The 12,391-nt window shown below is 39.3% G+C and overlaps 1 protein-coding gene across 1 annotated transcript; it reads right to left on the reverse strand.

Moving 5' to 3' along the window:
- Nucleotides 1–557: 557 nt before the first annotated feature.
- LOC135476971 (leucine-rich repeat neuronal protein 1-like) lies at nt 558–1,959 on the reverse strand. Its single transcript, XM_064757117.1, has one exon. It carries the CDS (start codon nt 1,957–1,959, stop codon nt 931–933), a length of 1,029 nt encoding a protein of 342 aa, XP_064613187.1. The 3' UTR covers nt 558–930.
- Between the last annotated feature and the right edge of the window lie 10,432 nt (nt 1,960–12,391).

Raw genomic sequence — 12,391 nt, forward strand, 5'->3', positions numbered from 1 at the left:
AATTTCCGTGACTCCATTGTCTCCACTGTTTTCACATCTTTAGCAAACAGTGGTCTCACAGCGCTTGCATGGCGCTTTTGATGGAGATCACTTACCGTTCTCCAATATCAAATAGACAGTGAGATTGTCAAGCGGGAGAAAGTTGTTGCGCCGTATGTGGCAAAGTTTGTCAGTACCTTGCCAACGGACGACGGTTTACTCGGGAACTCTGAATGTCGTCGTCTGAAGGACAACTTTTGAGTACGACGTCAAACACCAATTTTTGGTCAGTCTGACAAATGACATAGGACAAACACTTAAACCATGAGATTTTGTTCGATTGCATATATGTATAACGCTTTCCCAAACTGAAAGTTAATACTAAGTCGACAAAAGATGAATTGTGCAACAGATAATAGCGTATAAATATCTGCCTGTTTGATAACAGAATTTGAAGCATATTTTCATGAATACATACATATCCTACTTTTTTCACAACGAAGTCTCAGTCATTCCTAGGAACGCATTTATTTTTTAAAAGAAGAACTAAAGAATATTTTTCGAAATTATAGCCCTTGACAATGGACAAATTCTCTTTTATCTAGGCATGCCATTTTCGTCAACCCGTATATATAGCAACATCCAGTCATTTTCGTGTGGGTTTTGATGTCTTCTGTTACATGTATGTAGCTTTATTCTATAAAGTAAATATAATCCTTATAATTTATTTTAATCTTCTCACATTTTTCAACAGAATCACACCAAAACAATTTCAGTTAAAATTCCATACATTAAATTAATGCAAATTAAAATTAAGTAAAGATCCAGATTTGGCTTTGTAAAACGGAGATTCGGTATACGCATATTAAATGTTCGCTTTAGAACAGAATTCGTTCCAGAAGACGGGAGATAATTTTAATCTGCATGTCTGCGCATGTAGAAACATGAATATTAGCCAATAGCTGGGTTTTCTCCGCAAGATACGATGCTGCGATGGAAAAAGTCTGATATTTTGTCCGAGGAATTAGGACAGTTTCCCCGAATTCCTGGACGCTGCTTTAAAATCCAGACGATACGGCAGTCACACTTGACAGGCGCACCGGAGAAGTCCAGCAGATTGAGTTTCGGCAGATACGTCATGGCCTCCGGCACGTTTACCAGCATGGTAGAGGCCAGGCTCAGCTTCTGTACACGAGGGCAGTTCTGGAAGGCCGCCCTAGCGATAAACGTGATAGGGTTGTAGTCTAAGAAAACCGTGTTCAGCTCTAACAAGTTCTGGAAGTCGCCGTCTTTAAGAGCAATGATCTGATTGTGGGACATGTCTAAGTACCGCAGCAGTTTCATCTTCTTTAAGGCGTCTGGAACCGCTATAAGGCTATTTCCGGACATGCGTAGTTCTTCCACCTCGTTGTTGGCAGGCACCATGGAGGAGTCGATGTCTGTGATGTTATTCTGGTTCAGACTTAAGTCATGCAGATTGGGGAACGTGAGTAAAGCCGCAGGGAAGCTCTCTAACTGGCTCTGAGTGACATCGAGGCGTTCAGAAGAGTAGACCGGTGTAGGACATATAGGGACAGGAGGGATATCTGGAGCAAATTCAACGTGAGATACGTAGATCCTTTTCAAAGACTTTAAGTCACAGAGCAGCGTAAAGTTACCAAGAATAACGTTCTGGCTAAGATGAAGGTAGTGTAATGTCTTGGCTATTGAACTGAACGCTCTGTCTGGTATTTCCTCCAGCCTTACTTTCATAATGGACAGGTCTTCCAAATGGCTCAGATACTGCATTGCCGCCAGAGATGTGGACTCGTCTAACGTTGTTCCGTAAAGAGTGAAGCCACGTAACGTGCGATTCACATGCTGCATGACGTCACTGTCCTCGTCACTCAGTCCGTCAACGGTCAGAGTTGTGACGTCATTCAGATGCAATAGTGCTTTAGGCAGTGACGTCAGCTGGTTTCCATCCAGGGTTATGGACATGGCGGTGTTTTTTGAAAGGATCGAAGGCATTTTCAGAAATGAAGTCGATCTTGTTTTCAGCAAACGACAAAAACATCGACCCACCAATGTTTAAGTTGGCAAATGTGTTGTTTTCTATCCGGGTGATGTTGTTTCTTTCCAGTCTTATGGAAGCGTATACTTTGGACGAAGGATGAAATTTCGGTACTTCTGTTAGACCTTTATTGTCGCAGTGGATCGTGGGATCTAATGCATGTACAGGGTGGGTCTACAGGGCATGCTGAGAAAGCCCCTGAAACCATCAGGGTGATGATGGAGAGAGAGAAAACCATCTGCAAAACCAAGAAAATACGGAATATGAAGAGCACCAGGAGCATGTAGGGAGAACTGACAAATACAGGGAACTTTTTTTGCGTAAAGTAATTCGGGTCTACACACAAAAAATACTTGTATTAAAATCTAACACAAAGGTGTGTGTGGTTATCATTCAACACAGAAATATGTTACCATATTACCAACTTGTGTTAAGCAAATATGTACATGTTTGTGTAACAAAATAATAAAACACAAACTTGTGTTGAACCAAAATGAGGTAATTTATGCATATCAGCCAAACTTGTGTTTGTTAAATTCTTTCAACACAAGACCCTGTGTTAATTCAACACAAGACAAAGTTGTTCAAATACAACCAAAGGCCTTTATCGAAAAGAACACAAATTTGTGTCCTTGCAACACCAGTGCTTCTTGTGTGTAAGCTGTGTCGTCTATCATACATTTTTTGCATGTCGCAAGATGAAACATCGCGATACGACTGTCCCGAAAGATGTCCTTATTACAAAGTTGATTTATAGACTTACCTCTTCCGAAATAACTCAAATTATATTATTTCTTGTCTTTTATTTTAACATAAATCAGTGTGTGATTTATAAATTATCGTCGTGGTATAAGTGAAATGTTCTTAAGTACGGAGTAAAACACCAATCAAATAAATAATTTGGGCCCTAATTAATGTATGACTCCAGGGAAGGTTTCCTAAATGACTTCGCTCGCTTAACTGTTTGCGGTTATATGTCGAATTCAACGTTAGTACCCTAGTAGATTCAGGGTCAATCCTGGGTCGGGTTACGCCTATGACCTTAAAAGAGGAAACTGTGGTTTCCTCGGTTAGTGTTCAGTATAAGCGGATAGTGCCACGACTGGCTGACCCGTATCAGTATAGCGGTTTGGAGTGAGTGAGTGAGTGCTTGGGGTTTAACTTGCCTTCGGTAAGTTGTGTCAGTGAAGCAGCACTAGATAAAAGAGCTATGGAAATCCGTCCTGCAACAGGGCGGCACCTTACATGCACTCTAAGGATTCCTTCGTCGTCATATGACTGAGAAATTGTTCAGTACGACGTTAAACCCCATAAGCACTCACTCACTAACTCATGGAATATATGTTTAAAGTGCCATTCAAAAATACTCTGCCATTAATAATTTTCGCCAAAGCAAAACACGCCAAAACAAAACACCATTCATTCGTTGAACGGACGGATTGCGTCAGTCGAAGAGCATGACTTACCTTGATGTGACGTCTCGGACAAATGGTTGAAATTTGGTCATTATTTAACAAATTATAACAAATATAATCTAATCTAGATGACAACAGCTGTTGGATGTCTCATACATAGACGTGGGTCCATTATCTCGGCTACACAGGTAGCTGCACAGGTAGGTACACACAAACCGCAAACATGTGAATCATATATGTGCCACATGAAATATACGTATGTGCCACATGAATTTCTTACCTATCATCAGTTACACATTGAGTGGTACTTAATACATTTACACAGGTAATAATTTTTTTCAAACATTTGTAATAATATTTTGGATAAAGTTATCCTCTAGTGTTATATTATCAGAATATAATCGAGCAAGGCATGAACGGTGAAGGAATACTGAGACGCGGTTTGTTCGCTGTTTTTAGGCACTCGCTGTTCTTGAAATGTCGGATACATAGGCTACATTACTTGAATAAGCCTATCTAAATTTACAGGCTTGTGCATGCGGCTAACGAGCCTTCTAATGTGGGCCAATGTACTTCGAGCCGACACATTTTTCTGTTATAAAACAAACGGTTTTGAGTTTCAAAAACTAAAACCTGCCAGAGTTTTTCATCATCGGATATACCTAGACTTGTTCAGAAAATTCACAAAATCAAACTGCGCATTTGTTAATTTATTTATTTACTTTATTTTATTTTTTTCCGCTTCCCCAATGTCGACAACAATTATATTTTGTGTTTTACGTGCATGTCGACATTCCCCCCACCCACCCACCCCCAAAAAACAATACAAAAGCGGAATAAAATATAAAACTGTAAATCCACCCTTTTAAAGTTTTCCTGTTTTCAAGACTCTCCTATCATGTAGCCTAAACATGTCTTCTGAAATAATTCACTAATTAGATAATTTTCAAGTTTCATTTTATTTTCATACCGTCCTCTAACAGCGAGAAAAGTCACAGGCTACATCAAAATATGTGTATAATAAATTCAACCTAAATATAAGCCTTCATTTATATACACGCTTTTATATAATGTGTGAAGTACAGACAAATTACTCTGGAAGAAATTTCTACACCTGTGTTACGTGTGTGAATTACACATGTATCACGTACACTGCAATGAGCGTGCGTTTTACATAAGTGAAATACATGTGTATCACATATATGGTTATTTTCACAAATGTCACGTATGTGAAAACCCACACATGATAATCTTGCGCTAACCACGTGCGTGACACATGCGCGAATCACATACCATTCACGTGCGAGGACAGCTCATGTACGTGACATATACATGAATCACATACCATTCACGTACGTTGACAGTTTACATGCGTTACACAGACGTGAATCACATACCATTCACGTACGTTGACAGCTCACATGCGTGACACAGACGTGAATCACATACCATTCACGTACGTGGACAGTTCACGTACTTGTCACGTATGAAACACGTATGTGTCAATTTATGATTAACATAAATTGCAATTTTGCCTGTGTAGTAGTGACATCTATAGATTTTGACACCGCATAAACTCGCCTCACCGCATGAGGGTTGCCAGTTTCTATATGTTTTACACTAGGGTTTAAATAAAAACTTTCTTGCTATACTCTTGCTACGTGCTGAAGACCATATCCAGTCTAATTGGTAGAAATATCTGCACTTGTGTAGTGGCAGCGTCATTTTGTGTTCCAGAAATTAAGTATAGCAAGTCCTATAGACTGACAAACCTGCTGTCTGTGTTCACTGACGAACTCACTGCAATTTTTACCCCCCCCCCCCCCACTCCCCCAGTTTTTATGGAACTGAGACCAATCCATGCTATTATTTTCATGGACTCTCTTGTCTTCTTTACAAGCTCTTTTAATATTTTGTGGAACAAGTCACAGGCACTAATATTCGAAATAATTTGTCGATGTACCACACATACTTACCGTGGAATGTCAGTGGTCGTTTGACAGGGTGCCAGTTCATGTCGGTATACCTGGCACTGAGTTGGCTGACAAGTTGGCCAAACAAGTTCTTCTGTTACATGGTGTAACCCTCACTGTCCCCTATCGTTGAAACATTCAATTAATTCAACAAAGCAGAAGTTCACAGATATCTGGCAAAACGAATGGGATAATGTCGGCAAAGGTTTTTTTTTTCCATGAACGTAACGCAGTGGTGACTTAATGTTATGACCCGTCTCTTAATCGACTTCTATGTGGTCATCTACCGACCAACCTATATTTATTCAAATTTGATCTCCACGACACAGGGCTTTGAGAGGAGTCTTTTGTAGAGGACACTATCCCCTATCTTATTGTTCGTTGCCTACGTCACAGTACCCTCGGCATTTGTTGTACACAGAATTACACCCACTCGGCATCCGTCGTTTTAATGAAGTTACAGTATTGAGCCCTTTGAAATATCATAATGAGGTGTTTCAGGCTGTTGCCAAGTTTCTAACTCGATGCCATAGATTGTAACTGACACCTATAGATTTTGTTTGTTTGTTTGGGTTTTTTTATGTATATATTTGAATTGAAGGTAAAGAAATCCAAGCGCTGCACGGCTGACGTGCATTGGCGGAAGGAGGGGGGGGGGAGGTGTTGGAAAACGCCATTACAAATCAACAAGGACCCTAACACTACCCTTCGTGACGGTGTTACATGAACTTTTAGTGCAACAACGTCAGAGCTTTTAGCCAGTGTCAGTCCAGTCGGTTTCACTGTATATGGCTTATTACATGAGCGTACACTGGGTGTGTAAGATGATCTTGGTCTATGATTGGTTATGCGGGAAAGTAAATCTGAGTTGATTGAGGCTTACATATAATTTGGGGAAGTCTAATAGCAGATTATACAATTTCTGTCACATTGATGAAACCAGGCCTCCAGATATACAAGATGGTCGTAATCAGAATGCCACAAATTAGACCCACCAGTTCTCCTTAATACAATATTGTTCGTATTTGTAAGTAATGACATCACCCTGCTTTTCTCACACTGGCAACATTTAGTGTATCTGAAACGAAGGCGAAAAACGAAACCGTTAGAAAATAATTTCACAGACAAAAGGATTGGCGTCACAATAAACGTTTAAAGTCGTCTAAAAGGAAAAGGTTGTATGGCGTTCCCGGATAGATCAGTGGGTTTTAGAGCCTTGTGTCCGTGGGTTCGAATGCCGCTCAACCTTGCACCAAATGAAGGCGCACTCCAAGTTGTCACCCTTCACCACTCAAACCAATAACTCCCAAGTGTGGATTCTTGACACATAATCAACTGCGTAGACAGTGATGTGGCGTCACGGCAAACTTTTAAAGTAAACAGAATAATTTTTTGCAATAGCAGAATACATTCTAGCATCATTCAGACAACAGACTTTCTGTTTAAAATTTAAAAAAAAAATTTTTGAGTGTAGCAGAGTTACACAATTACGCAGAGCTGAACGTTTGAGATGCCAGTTTTAGTGAGAAAGAAAATTTCATTTAGTTCAATTCTCGTGTCAATTCAAGCTGTATTTTGTATATTTTATTTTTTTTAAATGCAGTAAAATTATACCTGTGGGGTATACAGCTAGACGGAGCCTATGGTACCTTTTAGCAGGTCATTTGAGGAAGACAGTGACTGGTTCATACCGGTACTTCGATTTCGGGAGGGTACATTTCTTTTCCAAACAGGCTGAAATAACCCGGAGGAGAATTGCACAATCACCGTAAAAGGCTTTAATTGAGTCCATATACGTTATTGAATAGGCATAGGGTCGCATAACTACTTCCGTGCAATACTGATGTGGTCGCCTGCAAGGCATCGACAAAATCTGTGAATAACTTCGCATTTTTCTTATGTGTGAGCCCGGCCTTGTGTGTGATGGATACCAGTGTGCGGTAGACCAATTTCAAACCAGTGGGCTCAGTTTTGAAAAACTATTTTACTCCGTCGTTTTTATTATTTTTTTTTCCCGGCACGTATCTACATGTCCTGCACTGTTCTGGGCTTTGGGGCAAAGACCACAAACTGACAGAAAACAGTTTAAAAAAAAACGCCCAGAACATCCACTTCACGTTGAAAACCGTATGTCTCACCTTCATTTATAATAACATTTAAATTTCCAGGGAGTATAGGATAGTAAAGCTTTCCTCTCACCTCGTCCGACAGGTCTGTAGTTAACTCGAGGCTAGGATTCGTGTAGGTATCCATGTTTAGTACATCATCATGATGCTTTTATTACTACTTCCAATCAAATCTTGACTGGGATATCAATGTTGTATTCACTCGGTGAGCGACGTTCCGATATAGGTACTAATACCGTTATCAAACATAATTATGTTTGATTCAGGGAGCGACGTTTCGGTATAGGTACTAATATAGTACCTATACCGAAACCTATTATTTCGTACCTATACCGAAACGTCGGTAGTACCTATTAGTACCTATACCGAAACGTCGCTCACTGAATAAATAGACGTTATTCATTCGTTTTGTTGTCCAACTCAGCTTCTAAATGACATTGCAAGAGTGTTTGTATTCCACCTGGAAATTATCCACGAACTAAACGAGTCTGAAACTGGAATTCGAAGTGGTGCCTGGAATATTGACTGTCTTTCATACATCGCTGAAAACTGATGACTGCTTTTCTTTCGCGTGTTTCCTGCTTTATTTACATATTCCTTTGGGAACTGGTGTTTTATGTTGTTTGAGAAATTGGCAAATTAACAAAAGATCGGATTTCATCAATTACGTTTACTTTTCAATGTGTAGTGTTATCTATTGGCACTATCGCAATCAGGTTGCTGTGAGTTCAAGTCCAGCTCATGCTGACTTCCATTCCGGCCGTATGTATAAATATCTGCAGCAACCTGCGGATGGTCGTGGGTTTCCCCCGGGCTCTACCCAGTTTCCTCCCACCATAATGCTGGCCGCATTATAAATGAAATATTCTTGAGTACGGCGTAAAACACCAATGAAATAAATAAATTAATAGGATTTGTCGACATGGAACGTCTTTTCATGGTTTACGAGTGGTATAACAAAGTTGGACATCGCGCTTTAGCCTAACCAGTGAGGTCACAGGCTGCATGTTTTATGCGTGGGGGTTTGTCAGGTACATTTCTGGTGAAGGGTGGCTGCTTAAGTCATCAAAGTAAAAAATATCGTTTGAGGGTCTACATACGAAACAAATAAATAAATAATTCTAACTTATATTTTCTCATGAACATGTGTAACGAGGTAGGCCAATACATAAGTATACTGAGCCGTAAAGGGACAAGCATAAACTAGCTCAACTAAAAATTAAACTTCAGCAATATCATAATACACTCGGGGTTTATCTCACGGTGAGTAACAGTTACGTAGCAATCCGACCTGAATCTCCACCTGTTTTCCCTTCACCTACCGTGCCTAGTGGACTAGTGACAAAGCGGTTTGGTTCTTGTAAACCAACATTTGTTAAATATGACGGGATTGATGACTGTATAACACAGCCACTGGTTGGCTGATTATGAGAAAGTATGGGATACCTCCACCAACAGAAAGCTCGCACACATCTGCTTTATTCTGCAGCTTGAAAGCAAACCCCTTTGCCATTCACAGATATATGTTCAGAATTGGTCTCGCATAGTTCACATGTGCAGAGTTATGTTTATATTAAACCTGCAAATCGTGTATTGACACCGATAATGACGTTTAGCGTTCTTCGTATAAATAAAAACAGGAAACCGAATTAAGACTGTACATCATTATTTACAATTAAACACGTTCATTAAACTGTGGCTTACCTAAATGTTTTCTCTGGAAGAAGTAGACCTCTGTGATGCATGCAAAAATTGCGTTTTTCATTTCAGAACAACAGTTGCAGAAGACACATCCTTGTTTAGTGAATACAAAAGACATGGAGCGAGAAAGGTAAAACGTTTCACATCAGTTAGGGGTTTATTCTAAATGTCCATGATAAGTGAAATATTCTTGAGTACGTCGTAAAACACCAATCAAATAAATAAATAAATGTCCATGTAAATGCTTAAATAGTAAGAGCCTACAAACCCCATAGAATTATGGCTTGAATTAGGCTTATGGATGAGATGTACAAAACTTGCATGTTTTACAGGAAGTAATGCTTTTCTTGATATATTTGTAGTTTCCTTTGCTGACGTCGAGTCGAAAAATTTTTAGTAACAAAGATGCGCATTTGCATGATTGTTTGGGTTGTGAAAAACTAGGGAAAATAGGTATCCTGAACAGATTCTACATTTGCCCGGTGTGTTGTACAGTGCAGCTGTAGTGGACTTAAGCCAGCAAACTCCGCCAGAGAAAATCCTGTTTCTGAAGTGAAAATTGAATTAAATTTCACAGATGTTTATTGTAAACACTGGCATAGTAGCCCATACAATGTCTTTAGTCCATTGGAGGCAAATAAATTCATATGATATTATATTTGGTGCTGAAACTTACATTTTTCCAGTAGGACATCACCATACGTACTACATAAACCTAAAAGCACCTCTTTAAGATGAACAGAACGCTCATTATCAGGCAAAATTGTAACTTCGACATAGAGAAAAATTTTAAATCATATGCAACATGTTACACTCCCTCTCGTTGGACTCTGCTCATCCAAAAGACTTACTTACACCCATGAGGTCTCCCAGAAGTTTTCTACAATATATTCTCGCTGATTGGTGTTTTTGACAACATTCCGTTTTACTTTTATGGGCACACTAAAATCAATTGAAGTACAGTAGAGTAAAATGTCCAGGGCGCATGCAAGACCAGATTTCTTTTATTTTCGTCACACCCTGCTGGGATTAACGTCTTATTAAACTGTATATTGTTAAACCTCATAACTATAATAAACACTGGGAAATGTTTTACATGCAGCAATGCCAAATCGTAGCGGCACACAATGCTCTATGTAACATACCGATACTGAGGCTTACAACATTTGCATAAACCATAATAAATTTTAATACTATATGTGTACATAATACTTTATATGTATAAGTATATATGTACTTTGACGTGTGTGCGTTCTATCCCGTGTCCATATGGCACATATATTTGCATTGATGGTAATATAGATATTTAAGATGTGAACCGTGAAAAACAATTGGGCGATTGCAGTCATTATCGAATGCAAATATAGTAGTTGTTCCCTAGAATATGTCTATCTGTATTTGATAATCGAGCATTCGACATGTATGGTTATAAAAAAATAGACAATACATATATAATGATATTTATATTTTCGCTGGTCACGGGTAGGTTGAAACACTGAAATTAAATACAAAGCGTATCAAAAAGATTTGTTGGTGGACCCACATATCTGGAAGCACCTTCTCCCACTCCCCCACTCCCCACCAACTATGTAAAAGCCATCAGCTTCATGGTGTTGACACTCATGCCGAGGCAGTAAACGGAAGCAGCCGAGGACGTATGGATGTCGGCCTCAGTAGCGCACGCCGCGTACGGCTAGGGCCGTGTTCACATAACAAGCCGTGAACACATGCACGCCGATTCCTACGGAGGATAAGTGCTTTTAGGGCCTACAAGTAATACAGTGCTGGTATACCTTTATATTTTATGAATACCTGTATACAATGGGGCATGACCGTCCCAAATGGTCCTTCACGCTTTAGTATATTTCAAGACGCACTCTTTCAGAAAACGCTAATCACCGACCAAACATCACAGGTTTTTTTTTTCCTTTTTTTTTCATTTTCTTCAGTATTTAATCAGTCAAGCGCACTGATGGCCGTTTTATTAGTAAACATACCGCGAATGATTTAGTGGGGCGAAGAATAGGATCTATCAAAGTAATCACCGTAGCGTGGTATTCGACCCTGTTTGTTCACCAGAGACAGAGGTATTCTCAATGAGACCTGTTTACCGTATCGTGAAACGCCACCTCAAGTAGCTCCCTTTGCATTGTTTTAACGTATTTGTGTTTTAAATGTAATGGCAATATTGTATTCTGAGTAATTCTAGACCGGTGACGTCCGATATATTGCAATTAACATCACTGTATATTTCTATTTTTACCTAATCCTGCTTAAACCATGGTGCTAGGGGCGTGTAATTTGTATTTATATGAACAGTTATAATAAAGCTCTGATCTGAGGTAAAAGGACAATTTGTATATGCTTTAATAGTTCTTTGGTGGTTTGGTAGTTTTTATACGTCGTTTTGGGAATTGGCCTTGCGATTGTTGACCTAGAACGTCCATATTGGTTGATGGCTGGTATACGAATGTCTGTTTAGACGAACAGTTGCAGGATACGTGTAACCATTTGCCAAACGTCGCACTGTTATCGCTGGTCAGGTTGTACAGGTGCTTTTTATTCCTTAGTATTTTTATGTCACATTTGTATTATGTGATTGAAAGTTGCAAAGTTGCCGAACCTTTGTATTCTTATACTTTTAGTATAAAACCGTAACTGCCAAACTGTTTAAGTGAATTGTTTAGGTGTTTAAAAGACTTACAGAACAGAGAGTACATTGTAAAACCAGACCAACGACCACAATGTGACATCACACGTACTCGGTGAAATTCTGCCTTTTTTGTTTATCTCGTTTAGGGTCTTGCTTTTACTGTTCATGTAAATGCTAAAATGGTGACAAACAACTTATGTCACATTTTGCATAAGAACAGTTATAGAAGAAGCTGGACAATTATGATCCCAGTACAAAAGTATGTCATCATGCATTTATTTATTTATTTAACTGGTGCTTTACGCCGTACTCAAGAATATTTCACTTATACGACTGCGACCAGTATTATGGTGGGAGGAAACCGGTCAGACCCCACAGGAAACCCACCACCACCCGTAGGTTGCTGAAAGACCATCATCATGCATAAAACTCCGCAAAACTTCAAAAATGACTTTTAGGAAAGTAACTACTCCTGACATCAGACAAAAAAG

Source organism: Liolophura sinensis, chromosome 10 (assembly GCF_032854445.1).
Source record: "Liolophura sinensis isolate JHLJ2023 chromosome 10, CUHK_Ljap_v2, whole genome shotgun sequence".
Classification (NCBI taxonomy): Eukaryota; Metazoa; Mollusca; class Polyplacophora; order Chitonida; family Chitonidae; genus Liolophura; species Liolophura sinensis.